The sequence below is a fragment of the Plectrocnemia conspersa genome, unplaced genomic scaffold (assembly GCF_051122295.1).
Source record: "Plectrocnemia conspersa isolate PC_06_02 unplaced genomic scaffold, ASM5112229v1 ptg000014l, whole genome shotgun sequence".
In the NCBI taxonomy this organism is placed as follows: Eukaryota; Metazoa; Arthropoda; class Insecta; order Trichoptera; family Polycentropodidae; genus Plectrocnemia; species Plectrocnemia conspersa.
The window spans coordinates 21,710,275-21,732,521 of NW_028277178.1; the positions used below are offsets into that span (position 1 = coordinate 21,710,275).

The 22,247-nt window shown below is 29.6% G+C and overlaps 2 protein-coding genes and 1 long non-coding RNA gene across 5 annotated transcripts in view; 2 read left to right on the top strand and 1 right to left on the bottom strand.

The window, feature by feature from the left end:
* LOC148226508 (uncharacterized) overlaps positions 1-5,057 on the bottom strand; it is a 39,115-nt gene extending 34,058 nt beyond the window's left edge. The window contains exon 1 of the long non-coding RNA XR_015812226.1: positions 5,008-5,057. This is a non-coding gene — a long non-coding RNA (uncharacterized LOC148226508). The remainder of the gene's footprint in view (positions 1-5,007) is intronic.
* LOC148226512 (zwei Ig domain protein zig-8-like) overlaps positions 1-22,247 on the top strand; it is a 132,472-nt gene that overhangs the window by 12,225 nt on the left and 98,000 nt on the right. The window lies entirely within an intron of this gene.
* On the top strand, positions 409-1,427 carry LOC148226514 (transmembrane reductase CYB561D2-like). The gene is made up of 3 exons (XM_088204565.1): positions 409-771; positions 842-1,034; positions 1,117-1,427. The coding sequence occupies exons 1-3, from the start codon at positions 553-555 to the stop codon at positions 1,425-1,427; spliced, it is 723 nt and encodes a 240-aa protein (XP_088060691.1). The 5' UTR covers positions 409-552.

A 22,247-nucleotide genomic window follows, 5' to 3' on the forward strand; every position in this document is an offset into this window, starting at 1 on the left:
CTGAAATATTTTAAAAAGAAGAGCAATAAATGCTAATTTAAAAATATTGTAAATATTATTATTTAATTAAATTGATTTGAAATTAATTTGCGTATTAGATACATAATGCTTTGTTTTGTAGTTTTAGAAAATCTGATTAATAAGTAAATAAATACACGTACTAAAAGATAGAATCTATATTTGATAAAGCAATTTAAAAATATTTATTTATAGAATGATTAAACTTAATTTTTATTTATAAATATAATAATATAAAATATACATATATAGATATTATTTTATTGATTTGATGTTTTTAATAAATCATAAAAAGAGATGTTATACCATTGTTAAACTATGTTACAAAAAATATATATACTCATCTGTATGAACGTTCATATTTTATTAATGACATACATGTTTCAGATATGCAATACGTGACGATGATAAATTGATAGATTTAACAAAGGTGTTCAATATATTGATAAGAAATTATGTATATAAACTCATAGAAAAAATTAGGACGTATAGTTTTACAAATTGTTGCTAGTTAGTTGTTGATAATTAAGTACAATGTCTTCTAAAGAAGAAATTGATGACAATAATAACTCTCATATTATGATAAATGATGAAGAAACTCTCGCTGATAAAGTTTGCACATGGATAGACAATTTTCTCAATCTTCTTAATCATGTTTTAATTATCGGTATAACTTCTTACATGTGTTGGTTAGTTGCCAATTATCAAAAAATAGGCAGTTTAGAACTTCATATTTTATTTGGGACATTAGGGGTGAGTTCATATTATATAACCATTTCTTATTATATAACCATTTTATTGTAACATTATATTCTATTTTTAGTATCAATTTTTCATGGCACAAGGTATAATTACATATACGAGTAAATGTTTTTGGAAATTTATATTAAGGAAAATTGCAATTAAACACGCTCATTGGATTTTTGGCGTAATAGGATGTGTTTTAGCAATTACTGGATTTTCCATTATAGTAGATAGCAGAAAAACGCACTTTACTTCTCCACATGGCATTCTAGGTAATATATGTATTTAAAATAGCTATTCAATGTACATATACATATGTATTTATTATAAACTAAACTAGTAATATTATTTTAGGATTAACTGCAGCGGCTTTTTTAATACCGTCAATCATAAACGGACCTCTAATGTTGCTTTTGCAGAAATACAAGAAAAGCATAAAACATAATTATATGCAAATCTATCACACTATTACATCTTTGGCTAGTTTTTGTATCGGAGTAGGATGCCTATGTACTGGATATCAGAAAAGGTGGTTCAAAAAACAAACTTCGCCTGAAGTTGTCACATATTTTATTGTTCTTAGTAGTTTAACAGTAATTTTAACTGCGAGAAAACCATTATACAATGTTGCAAAAATAGTGATGGGAATGTTCATAAAAAAATAATATTTATTTAATTTTACTTGTATCTTATAAATAATTATTAAATTAGATAAATATTTGTTAGTAATATTTTTGTATTAAATAAAATCTCTTACAAATATTTGTGGATAAATTTCTTAGCTCTACACTTTTTAAATTGTATTTGTTCTAACGGTGCACCTACACATTGGAGAACTACAAAGACATTGAGTAGAAAGCTCTTTGTTTGATAGAGCAGAGCTTGGCAAATATGTATGTGTATGTGCCAGCGGGGCAGTGGTTGGATTCGTTCAATAGTTTGGGTGCACCATCATATTCAACATGTAACGAGATCACTGTTTTACTTTAAAACTACAAATACATAACGACTGTTTTGACGGAATGTACTAGGTTGAAAGTTATTGTCATATTTTTATTTTTAAAAAAGAAAAAAATAACTTTCTATATAAATTTAATTCCCGTGCTTATTGGTTTTGCCGATCAATGCTTTTGTGGGATTATAATTATTGGATATATTTTTTTTCGTCATTAAGAAATATCTTATTATAATAATTTCGCGTCCCGGAAATTTCTTAACATTATATTGATGAAATATATAATCAATATATTTTGGGAAGCTAAATTTATAATTACTGTTAGGCAAACTTTCCCTAATGCTTGGGATGCACGCTAGAACATGATCAATGGGCCGTATTGCGGGGTGGCCTATTTTTGTGAAACAAGACAGGTGCGTCAAGACGAACCGCCCAAATCTTGTAGACATCATGTGCCTGAACGGAGATGTGATTTATGAAGCTGCTGATAACCTCGCCGGGAGTAGGAGCAAACGACTTCCATCAACGTCGGCAAGAGAGGTTTACTCCGGAATTTTCTCAGGGATCTTACTTTCGCACAGGAAATCTGCTGATGGTTTAATTTCAGTAATGAACGCGAGCTCTTAAAGCTTGATTAACATGTGCGTTTTATACCTTTCTTAGACAGTAGTCATATATGTACTTACGTATATATACATATATAAGTATATCTATGTAGTATCTACTCGTATAGTATGTAGTATGTAACTAAAACACGTATGCTGATATATGATACACGTATGAGGATGTACATGTTGTTTTTAATTATTTATTTATCACGAATTTTATATATTGGTGAAGTCATAGTTTTTTTCGTAAGTAATAAACATATTTTTACAAATCATGATTTGTGAAAATATATTTAAAGCAGAGGTCAGCGAAATTTACAATTTTACTGTGTATTACGAAACTTAGGATACTTAAAGGACTATGCATTTTAAAACTGAGCAAACAATTACAGCAAGCTTCTATTGTGATCTGCTAAATCGTTTACATAATAAAGTAAAGAAAGGTCTGCATTTGTCAACAGAAGGCGAATGGTTCTACAACACGACAATGCACGTTACTGTATGGCGAAACTGATTCGATAAAATTAATTAACACAAACCTTGCTCTTTCCAACTACTATTTATTTCGATGAAGTGAAAAGGGGCCTATTGGAATATTTTATGCTTATAAAATTAAAAGAATGACCGGAAGGTGAAAGAAGAAAATATTTTTGTATAATTAAAATACAAATATACATTATTTTTGTTTCATTAAAAAAAACTAAATTCGTTTCGGGACTACCTAATAATATACAAATGAAACCCTGTTCTTATATAAATTACTTATGAAGATCACAAACGAAATTTGTGGAATTGTCGATTTTGGGCCATTCTTATGGCTCCCTTTGGTGCATTTTGCAACTGAACTTACACGTACACTCGTATAAAATGCAGATAACACAATAACTGAAGCTCAAAGACCATGGACAGCAAAGAATTTACTCAAATTTGGTGTTAAAAAAATTTCATAATAATAACTATATAGTGTAAGCATTATCATGGGCAAGCAAGAAATCTTTCTCTAGTTGGACCGAGTTCATATAAGCACATACTTTAGTCAGAATTTATTTAAGAAGAATCTGATATCTCTGACTTGGGACACAAGAGAGTTTATCTCAACTCGCACCAAGTAGAACGACGCCGATAATAGTTAGAGATTGAACAGACCGAGAAAACAACCGCTTCTCCCTTCACGTCAACTCTTCTCCAGCTACGACGTTCAAAATCAAGAGTTCAATCCGATTACAGGAGACAACTGAATTCTTTGGACGCAGATGAGGCTACGAAAACCTTAAAATATACAATAAAAATATATACAATAATTACCCAAACTGTAAAAAAAATGTTTCACAAATATACTAGTTTACAACTGAAGCAATTTGCATAATATAGAAATAAACAACTCGATTCTTTAGGACAGTAATAAGTTATAATTATATATTTATTAAGTAAAGAAAGATTTTTCATAAGCCTTTTTAACTTTATAAGAATTTGGATTTTACTTTGTTACAATTTATCTAACTTAATTTAGCATTCATACTGCTTTAGATATTTGTTTATTTTATCAGTGTGCTTATAGAACCCCATATTGTCATGAATTCTAATTATTGCAAATGTACTTAATTGTTCGCAGAAAAACATCTCTATTTAGTATTTTTTTTCTTTTAGAATGGATGAAAAATTATATAAATAATATTAATAATATATGTTTCTGATTATTTCCTTTGACTTTTTTTTATACATAATATAGTATTTACGTTTTTAGTGTGTCTATGATATTATTATTAAACTGTAGTTGTTTTATGTTCAGGTCTCATTAGCGCCAAACATTGAGATTAATCAGAAATATAATTATATAAATTTCTAATTCTGATCTGAAAGATAGGATAGAAATGTAAGGAACCCTTTAATGTTTATGCCGGATTTAAATCCTCGACAATAAATCGATTTTTTTAATTCTCAATAATAATTAAAATAGCGCTACAAAACAATATTTGCGTATAATGCGCAGAGCTGGGTGTGTGCGCGCATTAACGGGAATTATATGTCCGCTCGCTCGTTCGCTGAAAATCTTTTAATGAAAGTTATATGGGGGACGATCTATCTTGGCCATCTTTCCGGACAAAGACTGAGGAAATGATATTAAAAGACTTTGAAAATTCAAAAGATGTAGAACCCCTCCAGCGGAGTGCTCTCGTTCTCTGGCGTCGCCTGGCGATAATTTATTCAAATTAATTTTATGGCCCCGAGCCGGAGTCCGGTAAGCTCCGATAATTTGCCCCGTCATTGTGCCCGAGATGGAACTTTAAAATTGTCACGTATAAGTGTAATTACGGGGATTAATATAAATCTCGTAATCGTAGTTTGTTTCGATCCGACACCAAGAAAATGGGACAAGCGAGCAGTCTGGAGCAGGCAAAACAATGAGTGTTTACCGGACTAGCAGACGTAGCTTTCAGACGATGTATTGGAGCGGAAAGAGCGTTCCCCTTTTGTCTTTCCACGTCAACAATTTGTGTTGCACCATTGTTTCTAAATTAAAATTCAGAACTTAAAAAATCTGTATTAGACGTTCTTATTTAATTTTTTTAATATAATTTTTTTTGTGTGTATAAAAAAATTAAAAGCGAAGGTAAATAGTTGGTAGACGGGTTGTGTTTATATTTTTTTGTGGCCCTGTGTGGCAAAAATATTTTTTAAAACCATATTTGTTGTCTATGATTTTGAAAATGTTTTTTTCATAAATTTTATAAAAATAAAATATAAAGCATAAATTGTATAGTTGACGTTCCCAATTAGTGAATTGTCACAAAATCAGAGGATGCGCAGCTATTGATTATGAAAGTCTATTTATTTTGATTAAACTTTTATAGTGTGAATTTTTTTAGCTTTACAAAGATAATTAATACTGGAAATTATATATAACTTTTTTAATATTTTAAGAAAGAAAATTTTTCGCTGCAGCAGTAATGTCCAATGAGCATAACGTTGTGCTTTTCGTTAATTCAAATCGTAAGACTGAAAGTTTTTTACAATTGGTACAACATATAGCTTTGTATGAATAAACTTAAATTGTTTTCAAACAATTTTATATAAAATGGAGGATTCTAATTAAATTTATCGATAAATCTTTGTCCTAAATCAGTGTATCGCTAATCCTCGCTTTGAAACAGCCGAATTTTGATTTTGAGTAACATTATCTTCGAGACAATCTTTAGCGAGTAATTACGTTCGAATCGATCGGTGGACGGTATAATTTTCAAGGGTTTCCACAAACCACAGGGAGATAAGTCGTTGCAGATCAAATCCAGGGATTTGGCAGGTAATTGGGTAACGGCGATAGCTACAAATTAGGGATTTAAAATTAATTACGTTTAGATATATTAGATTTTACTTTTTATATTATAGATACATAATATGATTTAATACTTTTCACGCTGAAAACTAAGAAGGCTTTTAATTTGAGGGTAATTGAAAAATATGACGTTCATTTTTCGACAAAACTGCCTTTAGGAAGAGCAGACACAAAGGATAATGAGCGAGAGGGTGACCTCTTCATTCAATATTCAGAACTCTTTTGCAATATTATGGGTTCGTCCTTGGTATTTATGACTCCTACATTATGACAGAAGATAGCGGTGTTCGCCAGAGATAAACGACCCGTCCTTATTATACACTTATACAATGTTCAATATTAATTGTATTTTTATGAGATAGAAAATAACAAACGGATTAAATAAATGTATTTATGAAAACAATATATCACACCACAAAAGAAGATATGTTTACCTTGCGAAAATTTTCTTTTAAATTTGGCAGAATTTCAAAAATAGCTGTAAAGCTTAGCGATGAAAATGAACTCAATATGTTTCATGCATCAACTTTGCAAACATACAATACATAAATATATATAACATCGTAGTAAAAGCTTTTGATATAACTAGTTATTTTCTTTGTGAAGGTATTTGAAATATGGATTTACTAGAAACAATAATATAACGTTAGGAAAAAAAAATAATTAAAATTTCTACAATAATACCACTAGTAATAATATTTAAAATTATCAACGGGCTTGTATGAGATTATAAAATACCGCCAATAAACATTAATTAATTCAGGGAAGCAATTCTTTATATTATATACGTATATGAGAAAAAGTTTCTTCAGATAAATAAAAAAAATGATCAACTTAATGTTAAAAATGATATTGAAAAATTGCAAAAAATAATAATTATTCTTAGTGTACATTAAAAAAATATGTTTAAATTAAGTTTAAATTTTTTTTTACTATTGATAATTTAGATTTATATAAACCCTAAATCTGTGGTTGGCAAACCTTTTCTTGTGAAAGGTCAGATCGTAAATATATTTTAGTGAAAGTTTCATATGTATATGCGCACTGTTTTCCCTTATAGTTTAAAGTTAACTTCGTTAAGAAATCCTATGATATCTGTAGTTAATATTAATTTCCAAAGTAATTTAATATTTGATACTAATAACTGAGAGCGGATTTTTTCGTTAAGAACAATTGCAATTGCACATCTGAGTTTAAAAAAGCTCAATAAAATTTTATCGTGATTATTATTTATTTTATTATTATTTATTTATTTTATTAATTTATTTAGCTTAATAGCTAATCTTTACATCTAACAAATTTAGTAAACACATATAAAAATATATAAAAAACACATAACAGAAAAAAAAAAATAAAAATATACAATAATAAAGTCTTAATATTATAATTTATTTCTATATGTACGAAGGTGTTTTTTATTCCATTTATGAAACCCGTTATATTTTTGCTGTTTCGGATTTCTCTTGGAAGACTATTATATAAATCAAAACCTCCGTACATAATTCCCCTAGCCGTACTCGTTTTCTTATACTTAATTATCTTTAAATTTTCTCTATTTCTAGTATTATATTTATGTACATCTTTATTTCTTATTAAATACTTATTAAAATATTTTGGTAACATATTATTTTCTAACTTATATATAAATACTAAAACATTCATACTCAATATTTCTTGAACATTCAACCATTCTAATCTATCAATCATACTTTTACAATTAGTTAATCTATTTTTATTTAAGATCACTCTCATTGCCCTATTTTGTAATTTTTGCAACATTTGTTTATCTAATTTATTTAACATATTTAATAGTGTTGCACAATAATTAAAATGGGGCAATATTATACTATTGTAATTTTTTTTTTTGTATTTATACTTAATATATTTCTTAATCTAGATAATAAACCTATTTGTCTACTATTTTTTTTTAATATGTAATTACAATGTTCTTTAAAATTTAATTTTGTATCAACAATTACTCCTAAATATTTTATATTATCCACTATTTCTATACTAGAGTTATTTATTACTATTTTGGTACTATTATCTAACACATTTTTATAATTAATAAACATACATTTAGTTTTATTCTAATTTAATTTAAGTACATTATTCTTTAACCATATTTCTAATATACTTAATTCATTATTTAAATTATTTACAATTTCTTTAATATTATCACCTATGCAATACATTAATGTGTCATCCGCAAATAGACGAATTTTACATTTTTTCACGTTATTAACTATATCATTAATATACAAAACAAATAACAATGGTCCCAATTTAGACCCTTGTGGTACTCCATAAGACACTAATTTCTCTTCAGAATATACATTATTTATTTTAACTTTTTGTTTTCTTTTATATAAGTAATTATTAAACCATCTTAAAACTATATCACTTATACCTATACTCTCCAATTTCTTTAACATTATTTTTCTGTCTATTGTTTCGAAGGCTCTCTTGAAATCCAAGAAAACTGCTCCAATGATTTTGTTTGTATCCTTAGCCAACAGCCAATCATTTATCACTACTTGTAATGCAGTTTCAGTGGAATGCTTTTCTCTGAATCCCGATTGTTGTTCACATATTATGTTTTGAGAAGTAATAAATTCCTTTAATTGTTTGATTACTACTTCTTCTATTATTTTTTCTATACACGGTAGCATGTTGATTGGTCTCATTTCTTCAACTTTTTTACTATTTTTTATTTTAGGTATAGGTACAATAGTAGCAATCTTTAAATTTTCAGGCATTTCTCCTAAGGAGAGTGCTTTATTTATTAAATAATTTAATTTAGTTCCTATTATTTCCCATGTTTCTTTAATTATATTTATATCTAGTTCATCAGTACTAGTTCCTTTTTTAAATTTACATATTATGTTATGAATTTCATCTAATGATACTGATTTAAATTTACTAAATTTTACAATTATTGATTTATTATTATATTGTACTAAATTACTAATCCTTGGTATTGAATTCACAATTTCTTCTATGCTCTCAATGTAATATGTATTCATTTTTTCTGCTATTATATAAGGATCTTGATATATATTTCCATTAATTTCCATTTTTATTATGTCGTTTTTCTGAGTTGGATTAATTAATTGTTTTATTGATTTCCACATCTTATTTGGATCATTTTATATTTCATCTATTAAGCTATCGAAATGCTGTATTGTAGAGCATGTCAAGATATTCGACTTTTACTTTTAATAAAAAGGAGAACCAACGATAGATTGAGATGTTTTTCAGAAACTACTTGTTGGTAAATAATACAATGAATTATCAGAGGCTTTGAACTCTTTGTATTTAATAAGTCTAATATTTTTTTAAAATATGCCTTAGCTTGTTCCGCGTATATTTTTACTACCATCAGATGTGACAAAGTTTAGTCAAATATACTTAAGAATGTACTTTGTTAACGTTTTCTTAAATTCATAACAAATATTTTTGTCTGCAGTTGTTCCATGCAGACTATTTTTATAAGTTAATTTTCTAGCACATTATATAATATAATACATAAGAGTAAAAATGTAAATTATTGTAATCGTATCATAAACATATCAAATTGTCAGCATATAATAAAAAATTGAATAAACAACTGTGATGTTTATGTCATTTTTAAATTATAATTAATAAATAACAGTTGACCGCAATCTTGTGGCATTCCACAGCATGGTATGTACTCTTTTGAGTAATAATACCATGACGTCACGCGGTTTAACTGTGATTTCTAATTGGCATACGGTGCTACTAAGTTAGTGTTTATATTGCAATGTTATGGCAATATTTTAGTTATCTGGTTATATTATATTAGAACGTAGCCGAAGAAGAAGGGAATGGAAAAAAAATAAAAAACAGCGCATAATAAAGATGTACTAATAATTTATTTACAATATAAAGAAAATAATCAAATGTCTCGCTTGCGGTAGATGAAAACAGATTAAAACAAATATTTTATCGTTACCGATGGCTCCGCGTGTTAGTGAAGTAGAATGTCGCGTTGGGGTTGAGAAACTCGTTACAAGTTTCCAAACCGCCGACTTTGCCCCTGGAACAGTGGTTGCCCAAAATAAATATGCAGCTCAACCCCTCACTCTCTCTCGCGTCTTCCAGCTAACGGGCGTTGCTTCACTTACGGCAAAACCAGCATCCCACTTCAATCACGCAACCATCGCTCTCCGTAACTGCAAAATGGAACGGGCACATGAACAGGGAATTAATGATCGGAAGTCCGATTTAATTATTTCGGAGATTGGAAAACACACAACACACACGCACAGGCGTTCCGATTCAAATTATTCCCACGAAGCGTGCCACCGAGTAACCCCCGTTTTGATTTCATTAAATGTGGTACGATTTATTACTCTTCTTTATACTACAAATTGCGTACTGAGTATAAACAATATATTTATATTTTTATGGCGACCATAATGAGGCAACGGATAATAATTATTTATAAATACTTTTACAAGTTATGCCACAGGAATTTGTCCGCCAGCGAAATGCATTAAAAATCATTAGCTTTCTAAACGAGCTGCCAGAAAAATTGCATTTGAATTTTCGTGTTTATATTATTGTAATTCTACTTCCACTTTATTTCTCGGAACCACTTGAGTAAAATAAAAATTGCAGTTTGGACTTTCAAAGATATAGGTATTTTTTTATTATTCCCAATTCAACGGTTAAGAAAAAGCTGAGAATGATAATTCCAGTCTCACATCATCAATAATCAAATTCTAGTCTCACATCATCGGAATTCATAAACGCGTCGAGAGGAGTCAGCGCAATTGAACCTCCTCCATCTTGACCAATCGTTTATAAACGCAAACGCTTTCAAAGTTTAAAACGAAAAAATAAACGCTTTTATTTGATTATTTACTTAGTAAGATTTTAGGACTAAATATGCAAATGGATCGGTATTCCTTGACGCGCTTCATGCACGTAATATAAAAGCACTGCGGAAGATTTGCCGGTAGGAATCGAATAAACGCACGGCACGGCGTGGCTGTATTGAATTTAATAAGCCGGCACTGAAAAGTCTCGTACAGACTCTCAAATCAAGCAGAGATGACATCAAGAACGCGAGAAATAAATCGAATTTCAGCGACAATTCTTGCGCAATCCCGGCTAGAGTCTACCCGTGGACCCCTCACTCGTCTCTTCCGGGCGCGAACAAAACAAGTTTTTTATATTGATTATTTCGAATACATTTTTTTCTGACATCCAATTTACAGTCATTTTCCCTACATCGAGACGAAAATCTATTAGCCTCTCTCTCGCGTATCCCAATTTCGCAAAGCACCGTCAATACGATTCACGGATTGCCCCGTAAAAATGTTCACACCGATATTTCCTTAGAAAATATTGATAAAGATTCTAATAAATAAACTTTGAACTATGGAAAATAGACCATTGTAAGAATTTGCCTGAGTATTGTATAATTGGAAAACTGTGGGATGGATTTGTCGTATTTTCATTTTTGGTAAAGGTTTAATCCACTGTTTACATGACGTTCGCATTAAAAAGCAAACGGATGTTATTTATTATTAAAAGTATTATCCTTTCAATAACACAATCGTTATCTATACACGTTTTTGAAATATAAAAATAATATAAAAATATGTGCATATTTTTTTCTGTATTCAAATGTCAATAACGAATGGCTTCGAAAAATGAGATTTTTTAGAAATGGTAAACAATATTAATATTTCAATATGAGTATAATGACTCATATTGGAATGAATTTGTGATAAAAATAAAGATTTATTCATATGCTAACTGTATATTGACTTCTCGCATTTAAAATCACTGAAAACCAATAGATAACGTAATAAATCGCTTAGTAAACGGATATGATGGCTAATAATAAGGCAAATTGTTTTCTTTATAAAGGGCGAATGAAAAATATATATTGTAGAAAAACATGTCTAACCTTTCTTTTTCGCCCTTATCTCTTGATTCATATTTTTTTATAATTATATTAATATAGATATTACATTATTGTTTAATACACATGTTAGTATTAACTATATACTTCGTATAAACGGCTCTTATATTTTTCTTATAAGTAAAATAAAAACAATATTTTTTGTGGGTATTTTATGAACGCTCTGTATATATTTTATTATATATTTATATTACACACATATATACCTACGTTTTAGGGCCGTGTGTGTAATGGTCCTGCAGGGCAATATTGACAAAGGAACTCTTCACGCGAGATCTTTGAATAATAAGAATTCGTATTGTGAGAAAAAAATATATTTAAATGTACAATATAATGAGATATAAATAACCGTGTGTTAGATATATTAGATAATAATATTTCTTAAATTATTAATAAGTTTAATTAATTATATGTGCCATTTTGATCAATGAATGTCTTCCATATTTCTGGTATCTAAAGGAATCCACTCTTTAAAAATTCTTCAGACTAATTAGTGAAAACCTGATCTAAGTAGTTTTACCATGATCTAACATTTTTAAGAGATTTCTGCAAAACTAGCAAAAAATTGAAAATCTGAACGTACAAATTCTAAATCATATGGTAAATATATTAACATTTTTTTCTGTCTTGCCAAAAACGTGTGTTTTTGGCATTATCATGGTGGAACACAATGCATTTTCTAATGGAAAACTCCTAACAATATGCTATAGTCTCCAATTCGAGTAATCGAGTACTCGATACTCGAGTATACTTGTCTATTTTTCAAGTACTTGATAATCGAGTATTTTGAAAATTACTCGATTAATACTCGAAATTAAAAAAATTGAAATATTTCAGAAACAAGTTTAACGTCTTGCTTTTATTTGGCGTTTATGCCCGAAGTCCCAAGTTAGAGCGGTTACTATCAGGTATAATTTTTTCATAGTTCCATAGTTGCATAGTTCCGGTCGTCGGCTATGTTAGTGGGTACGACGGAGAAATTTCTTTTGTGTTTTCTGTCCGACAGTCCTGACTTACCTAATTTATGGCAATAAACAATATGAAATATCAAAAAAAAAATTTAGGTTTTATGACTATGCAGTTGTAGCGTAAAGTGTTGTAAATTGTTTATACTGATCCCTCAGCTTAAAATATAAATCAAAACAATTGTGTGTTTTAAAGGCATTTAAAGTTTTAAAGGCATTTAAAGCTCTAGAGTGAAAGGGATTCACCCAAATACATCTTCGAAGGATATAGATTTAAATTTTTCGCATTAATCAGAAGGATTAGAAGATTGTATATTGTTAAGAAAAAAAATCTATTCAAGAAGAATTACAAAATGCTATTTTGTCAATAGTCGAAGGAAATAAGAGAAAAGCAGAGAAGGGAATGAAAGAAGAGTTAAAATAATTGTAAAAATTAACATACAAAGTATTTTATTTATTTATATATATGTGCACGAATTTGAATAATAGCTATTTTGGTACATTTGGTAAATACTCGAAAGTACTCGAGTACTCGAGTATTTTAAAATTTTAATATTCGATACTCGAGTAGTTGATGGTTCGAGTAATTGGAGACTCTACAATATGTCCTTCTTATGAAGTAAATTTAATCATAGCTCACCAAGCTTTAACTAAAGATATTGTACTAAATCCATTATTCATTGGCAGTGCTTTTTATAAACAATTTTTGAATAAGAAAATATATTTTTGTGTATGAAGTTGATAACGGTACAAATATTAATTTCCGGTATAACGAATATAAGTCACAATGTATTATATAAATGAGGATAATTAAATATACATATGTATATATGACAGATAGACGTTTATTAATTGACAATTAACTTAATCCATCTTATTTCCACCTCCCGTATTTAATGTATCTGATAGCATTGAGAATTATATTATATATCTGAATCAACTAATATTATGTTAGTAGGTGGTATTACGAGGGAAGGAAGCGTTTGTGAAAAAACTTTGTTACTATGCTTTATACTTGGGGTTGAAACAGGTCGTGTATAAAATAGCTCACGTTTGTGCTTTATCTACAGCCACCCGCGTACGTGTGTGTAATGAATTAGAATATCTGCACTTGACTGCTAAATTATGACACGTTACAATATTTGTACAAACGATATATTAGGGCGAAGGGCTAATAAATGAGCCACACTTCTCCAACCGCACGTTTGCACTAAAATTAACATGTGTTACCATACCCTTCAGATGACACATATAGCCCTGCAACTATCAAGGTATTACGATTGTGGTTTGAATGTACTATAACGAGAGCGTGTTTGAATGATAATTTGTAAGCTATTTGTAATTTTGAACAATATGCTGTATATATATAAATTTAAATTTAATTAATGTTCAATTTATAAAACATATTTAATTATCAATTTACTTATAATAGTATTAACCAGAAAATATAAAAGGCAAAAAGGTATTAATTTACTAGCAATTGGTTTTTACTAATCTTAAACTAAGTGAAATATGATACTCGTTCATAAGGAATGTTTTGGTGCAAATTCTTGACTTAATTTTTTATTGTAAATATATATTTTTTAATTAGTATTATTATCCTAATTAAAATTAAATAAAACATTTGGGTTTTTTGTAAAAAAAATCATATCGTAGCCAATCATTTTCCAGGTGAAGAATTGTTGAAAAATAATATTCCTAGACTTATGTATTATTATAAAAGCAATTTCATTGGTAAAATTATATTCTACTGCTGAGAATCAAACACAGTACCATTGAGTCATAAGGCAGACAATGATTATACTATTCCAGTCACACATAAAGGACTTTTTTGAATGCCCTCCTATTTATTTGCAGCATTATTAGAATTTAAAAAAAGGATTTTATTACAAATATGTAATACTTGATTTGAGCTTATTAAAAATATATTGAAAGTTAATTGTTTTTGTGTTCGATTACAAAGCTGGTTTAAAATTGTCATGATTATAGGCGGAACGTTAGTGATTTTGATTCTAAGCTACTCAATTATTTGTCTTAAACAATAAAGCCTTGGTGGTTAATCGAGTATTATGGATTATTGAAATAATAGGTAGATAACGTGAGGAATATGTCCGTAGAACCAGGAAATTCGCCATCCTTTATCGTTGAATTCAAAAGAAGCGGTAGATAAGGAGAGCGTCCTCCTCCTCGCGAGGGTTTTGTTAAGGGATGATTGAAGCTTTGGGGGGTTGGCGTGTTGGCGGCGGCGTAGGAAGGCTTCGAATCGGAAGTGATTACAGCACCTTGGCACGTGACCGACTGCAATGGTATTGAGAACGTGTACTATGTATAATATAACCGACGACGGTACGTGAACGGAATTGTCAAGAAAATCGGGAAATAAATTTCTTCGATTAAGGCGATTATTACTATAGGAGACCTTGGGTTCACGTATCATATGGAGCGAATAAAATATAACTAAATTATAATAATATGGTTTTCATCTCTTCTTAAATAATTAATTAAAATATTATATTATTATAATTAGGTTTTCATGTAACATACCTGACTTCTCATAACAATAAAAGGGTTAAAATTAGGGTTTTTATAGAAAATATTTTAATTGCCCAATTAAAATATTTTCCATATTAACATATGTACTGTTAACAGTACTCCAATATTAACCATATTATTGTGTATATAATTAATTGTAATAAGTATATGTTTACTATTAATAGTACTCCCCCAGTTTCAGATTTTGACATTTTTATAGTAATAAAATAAAACGTTTTGCTTAAAAATATAGCTAACTAATGTTATAATAACTGATGTTACTATTTTAAAGTGCTCACTCAGTATGTACCTAAAAAAATATGTTTTCTTTTCTTTTATAATCATAAATACTTTTCACTATAGGAATGTAGTTTGTAATTTTAATTATATTACAATTAAAATTATAGCTTTCTTTCTCTTTATTCTTAATGTAACATACTTCCTAGGGTGCCAAATAAAATGAGTGTTGTATCTTTGTCATCATAACATATATTTTAGAACGTACGATGGCGAAACGGTTATTTATATTAGTTGCTGAAGAGACAGACTCCCTCCATTCATCATCAAAGCTTAGCAGTTATGACTTACTGCAAAATTTCTCAAAATAAGCCCACAATTTTTTTTTGCAATATTGTTAGAAATGATAGGCCGCGTAAAATATATATAGAAAGAAATAGGAAAACACTTTTATTGAACTTTTTTTATATAAATAATATAGTCAAATGAAATTGATTATTGGACATTATTTATAATTTGCATACAATTAATATTTTGTGATTCATTATCTCTTATTTAAATAACACATAAAAATATATACATATGCCCGAATAAAAACAAGTATATGACAAGTACACGTCAAATACTCCAAGATCTCGGCACAGTTCAACAAAAATTATAGAAATGTCCCGTCTTCTATGAGACGATAAATAACTCGCACAGCGGTCGCTGTCCGATCCAAACTTTGCGAGAGGTTTTGCAATGAAAGTTTATTTCCTAAATCACGTCACGACCATCCGCCATCTTAGAATTCTCACTAGGTCGAACAATTAATTTAATCATCTGGATTAATATTAATTCAAAACTTCTTTCTAAACATTCGGCCCTTTCCTTTAAAAGTTTCGAATAGGCGGAGATATATTTTCAGTCAAGTCTAGTGAATTTGATATTGTTGGCAACTCAGTTGCAGCATCGTTATTTTTGAAATGACGATAATAGAAAAAAAATGTAAAGCCTGTCGTAGATTTAAAACAACGATATAGAAAAGAGTGGATGGGTATTGCACATGATTCCGTCACAAAATAAATAAAAAATTGTTTTAATAAACTTTTAACGATCGATCTACTTTATAAAAAAAATGAATAAGTGTACAGAAATGTAATTAAATAATTACAAAAGTAGTCTTTTAGAAACTGTGCGCGCGTTGGGTGTTGAAAAGAGCATCCTGTTATGGAATACATGACTAATTATTACTGTATCATATTGTAATATGCTGGCCAGCGACAAAATATATGATATGCTATTATAAATAGTATGTATTTGTTATATACATATATTGTTATGACAATAAAAACACATAATCACGGCCCGCTTCACGGGTAAAACTTATTACATTTCACATTCTCGTGCCTCAATTTACAATGTGTCCACGACGCGAAGAATAATTACGTCGGACATGTTTCCAGGCGGGGAGAGCAAAAAATAAAATAAAAAAACGCGAGAGAAAAAGGGACAGAAACGGGATTGGGGTGGGTACCACCTCTAGCACCCACGGACCGCCTCAAGGTGAGCGGAAAAATAATGAAAATAAATTATGGCTCGGGAGGCGTTTGAAAATTCCACGGAAGAGGCGCGAAGTATAAGAGAGCGGCACAGTGAAAAAAATAAACATGTAATCTGTTTTTAAATAAATACTTCGCCCGCAACGGCGGCATTTATCCTCACAAGTACTTGAGCTGCTACTCTATTTTTGGTAAAATCTACGAAAAATGCACAGTCAGGCGTCCCTTGGAGAAAAACTTGGAAAAAATCTTTCTAATAAGGCTCTTTTGGAGGCGGCTTAATTTAATCATCATTGACAAAACAAATTTAGCCCTTGTCGCTATTTAAGGCTCAAAGTTAATATGTATACTATTATTAAATCACACTGGACAAAATTTATTATTGTTGTGCGATACTAATTATAAATTATTATTATGGTATTACAGTTGACCGACTGTAACAAATTCATAATACTTATTCAAATTATATACATATGTAGATACGTAGATTATTCGTTCGTGGCATAACTCGTAGAATATCCATGTAGGCTCGAAAAACTCCTGATTTCGATTGCGTCGGCCTGAAGGTATAGACTCGTCTGTGTCGATTCAATTAGCTTCACTGACTGTGAGTTCAAGGTCTGAACTGTGGTATGGTTTAAAGTCGGAACTGAAGATAAATGTTTCAATTAAATATCACTCTAAGGCAGCGTTATACAATATATAGTCGAAAAATAGAAAGAGATAAAAAAAAAATCATACATATTTTCTTCCCTTTTTCATTTGATGACCAATAGAAGCTGATTAAAGTCTGTTTTTTTGTTTAAAAACAAACAATTTCTACTTTGGAAATCGCTTTTTCTTGTATTAAAATGTTGAAATAAATATTTTATGTGCAAAACATGAGCAAACACTCAAAAAATATTTTTCGTATTTTAATAATTATTTATTAAAAAATAATTTGTAATTAATCTCTTAATATAAATTTATTTTTTATTTAATGTTAAAATCTAAACATTAATCAGAATAATTTTTAAAGAGAAAACGGCTTGGACTCACGATGAAACCTCGAGTAGTGTAAAAACATTGTGCTTTGAAATTAATGTTGAAAATGCTATCATAAAACAGTATTTCGTGGAAATTGTACTCCAATGCACGTTCCACGGGGTGAGCGTGTGTAGATGTGTGAGTTTGTACTTTTCCCACGTGTGCACGTTCAACAGCAAACGTGCAGGCCAAGAAACGCCTCGCAGTTTTTCCTCATTGAATTTAATGTTAACAAGAAGGAAAACTCGGCAGAAGCGATTTTCATTCGAGCGGTCCTTTAATGGGCGGTGGGGACGTTCGATCTCGTCCCACAGATGGAGAGCAATTTAAAACCCCTTCAATCTTAGTGATGTTTGCGGTCTGCTGCTGCTATTTGCTTTACGTGACGAGGGGCGTTCAACAGTTGAGTCGCGGCCTCGACACAAATAAAAAAACAGCTGTTAACCCTCGACCGAAGGGGTACGGTCTTAGAGAGAGAGTGTAGCAATAAAATTTCATTTTTACCAAGCAATTGCCGTATGTGGGTCAGTAGCTTTAAGAATTACTTACTCAGGAGTGGCGTTAAAGGCATTATTTCTACCCACCACATGTTTTACCATAATTTCTTGGTCCTGAGTTTCATCATACATTCGGCTCAGTCCTATAAAAAGTAAACGTAATTGTGGTCTGGTTTAAGTCGTCTGTTGAAAGTTAGTTTTAAATATAAACATGTATAATAATTAAATTCAAAGTTATTCCACCTGTCATCAGATGGTGAAAGACAATTACTTAATTACGATATTTCATAAGCGCTATAACATTAATATAATATGTTTAATATGTATTTTTATTTTTAATTGTACTTGTCAACGATGTTCATAGTTCATATTAAATTATAATTAGTTATATACAATATATATATATATATTAAAAAACAGTTAGTAGTCATTTTAGATTTTAACCTACATAAATTTAATTGAAAAGCGGTGATTCATCCTGTTGTTTATAGAAAGGTATGAGTATATACAAAAATAAATGGGGTTACTTATTATATATAAATGCGTTTTTCCGCGAAATTACACCGGTAATTGTATAGAATGGCTGCGCGCACACGATCGAAGGCTCTCCTTTTTTTCTTGTTTTATCACTGAATGTTATAAAATATGGTTATAGTCGGACAGGGGTGCCACTCCCTCGGTCCGCGTGCCCTCTTGTTCCATGGCCGTCGAGAATTATGGCTACACGCGAAAGTGAACATAAACGATAAAATACCGTTTGCAGGATAAGATCTTGTGTTTTTGCTCCACACTACATCATCGCGTCCTCGCCGAATGGTCGTCGTGACGGTATCTCAATGACCTACATTTAATAATTCAAATATGTATTTTCAATTTGCAAAATTATTTTAAAATTTGATTTGAATTTTTTATAAAGTCATTTGCGTTGAATTTCTTCGACCGAAATTAATTTAGGAAAAGTTTAAAAATGTTTTAGGCTCTTTAGTGAAGGTCACATTAGCCAAAAAGTTACCATCAAGATCGTAGAAATATTCGAACGAGATTGAGAAAATGACAGTATGGTACTTTCACTGCCTAAAGAAGACTGTCTCGCGGCTTGAGATCATTAAAATACCAGTTTTATGACTTTATAATACATGTCAGCTATCACAAACGAACAAAAAATACTTAGAATGGTTATAATAACTTTAGTTTATATGTTTTTTTTTTAGCTTTATGAATCATACAATTATCAGTAGCATGGAATTTTGCATCGTCTTTAAATATATTTTGTTCCGAGTAATATTATAAATTGCGTTCTTTTTAAATATATTTATACATATAATATATAGAACCCGTTTGGTAAAACATCAAAAAATTTAGATTTTACCTATGGAAATTTTACATTTCAGGAATTTTTAATGTTAGATTACCGTATAGTTTTTTGTCATTATTACCAGTATCATTAGTATTAGTTATTTTTATAAATCAATACATATATTTTTCTACATTCGTTTTATGACACAATGCCCCTCACTGAATTATTTTAAATACGTTATATGGAATAACACTAACAATTTTATGTTTGTTTATTTTATATGCTATCTTAATATGCTGGAACCCTTTCTATGTGTATAAATTTACTTTGCAAGAGATAAAAATAAACATTTCCCCCTCGCTTATAATTGTGGCACTTTTACTAAAGAGTGCTCGTTTGTACTGGCGCCTTAAAACAAGCGAGGTGGAGCAATTACCATACCAAATTTTCGCTTAATGAGGAAAAACTAACACGCCCCGCGCCGCAGAAATGTACTGCGTGTAGGCTTTTCATTATTAAGGAGGCTTTTCTCGTGCGACATATTTAATTCATAACAAGTTTACCAAAGTATTCATAAAACATTCGCTGCTTATACAATATTCATGGAACGTGTCTCAGAACCTTCGTAGATTACATGCCGCCGATTTCTATCTCTCTCCTATTGAAATGTTTCCTTTCAAGGACCCGTTTTGGATCCCTCCGACTGAGGAACTGAATTCGACTTTCACATTAAATTATTATCATTTTTATCTCGTGCCCACAGCAGCGCCGCGAATTATGTTTGCTTTGATCCCGAGTATAAATTAAGTATAAATACATCAATCATTTATTTGTGTTGTCTTGTGAAATGAATACAACGTGATTTATCGATTTAGTTGTATTATTATCGTAAGAGAATGGGATATATAATTTCAGAAAATATGGTTTTGTTATACAAGAGAATTTTGGATTATTTTAAATTAAATATTAAGAAAAAAATAAAATAATAACATTAATGAAGGATTTGTACACTATGAATCACCAGTTAAAGTGGTATCTTTTCTATAGAAAAAAACAAATAGAAATTACACGATGTCTTTAGATATTTATTAAAATATGTTTTATATATCTGCAAAAAAACTTAATAAATATTACAAATATTTTTGTTTTATTTATAATAATATTTTTTAAGAGATCGAGACCTCCGTCTGCTCTTGAGAATTTTCGATCGTATAGAACGCACGTTAAGTGTTTGATGATATCTTGTCATCATGTATAGTAAAAGTTGCCAAAATCAAATTATTTATCAATGATTCTAAAACCTTAAAGTATTCTGGAAAATCATTAACAGTAAATTTCAAAACATATTTTTTGCCTTTCACTCAGTCTTTGTGTTTCTAGTACTTGATCTGATAGCTTAGATCTTAAATTTGAGAAGTTGAAAACGGGGGCCTAATTTGCTTCTCGATATTTATAAATGCACAAAAGTCATCCCTATTCATAAAAAATATGATAAATTGTGTGTAAAGAACTATAGACCAGTAGCGTGGAATCAGATCCTGATAAATTATCAAAAGATACATCTTCAATCTCTTTTGGCAATAGCATAGACTTCGTTCCTCTCGTTTCACTGTTACTAAATATTTTTGGCTTGGTGGGTCACAAAGAAAAATTAAGCAAAAGTCAAGATACGTCTGACTTCAAACAAAGCATTGAATAAACTCCGATTGATTGATGAATTTAAAAATATAGTAATGATTTTAATTTCAATAATTTTTTTTTAAAATTATAAATATAAGTAATGATAAATATCGTAATAGTGGGCGCGCAAACTTGCAATCTCTTTCCTAATTATGAATAACGATGAAATTTATAGCCCTCGAACTGACTGTGTTAACGTGAATAGATTGTAGCTTTATTATTCGACTTCGCCCGAGATAAATTTAAAGTGATTACAACTATTTTTACTCGTCCTGTTATTACAAATTTAATTTAATACTTAGCTATATACAATATTCTTAGTCTCTTGTCTTTACGTATTGCAGTAGCACGTAATCGGTCGTAACACGTCGCTGTTCAGCTCAACTTTTAATCAAAACACAAAAACTGAAAGGAGCAATGTTGACTTAGAAATGACATGTGCAAATGTCACGTCGCTATTGTTCACCGTTTGGAAGTTCTTTTGACAGACAGACGCGTATTTTTTCTGTTTTATAGTTTAATAGTTAATTTAAAAAATAATTTTATAGTTAAATTTCAAAATAACAGAAGAGTAAGAAAATATTTGAATCATATATTATATTAAACTAATAATGATTCGAATCCTGGGAATTATTTCACATGTATTTGTTTTCTTAAATTATACATTTGATCTTACAAGTTTAATATATTTAGATTATTATTAATATATTAGAAATAATAATATTTCTTACAAAAATAATATATTAAAGCTGCCAAAAATATTTAGTATGAAATAAAATTATTCATCGATATGTATATTCTTAGAAAAACAATTTGATAAATGGGAATTTTTGTTTAAATATAAAACCTTAAAT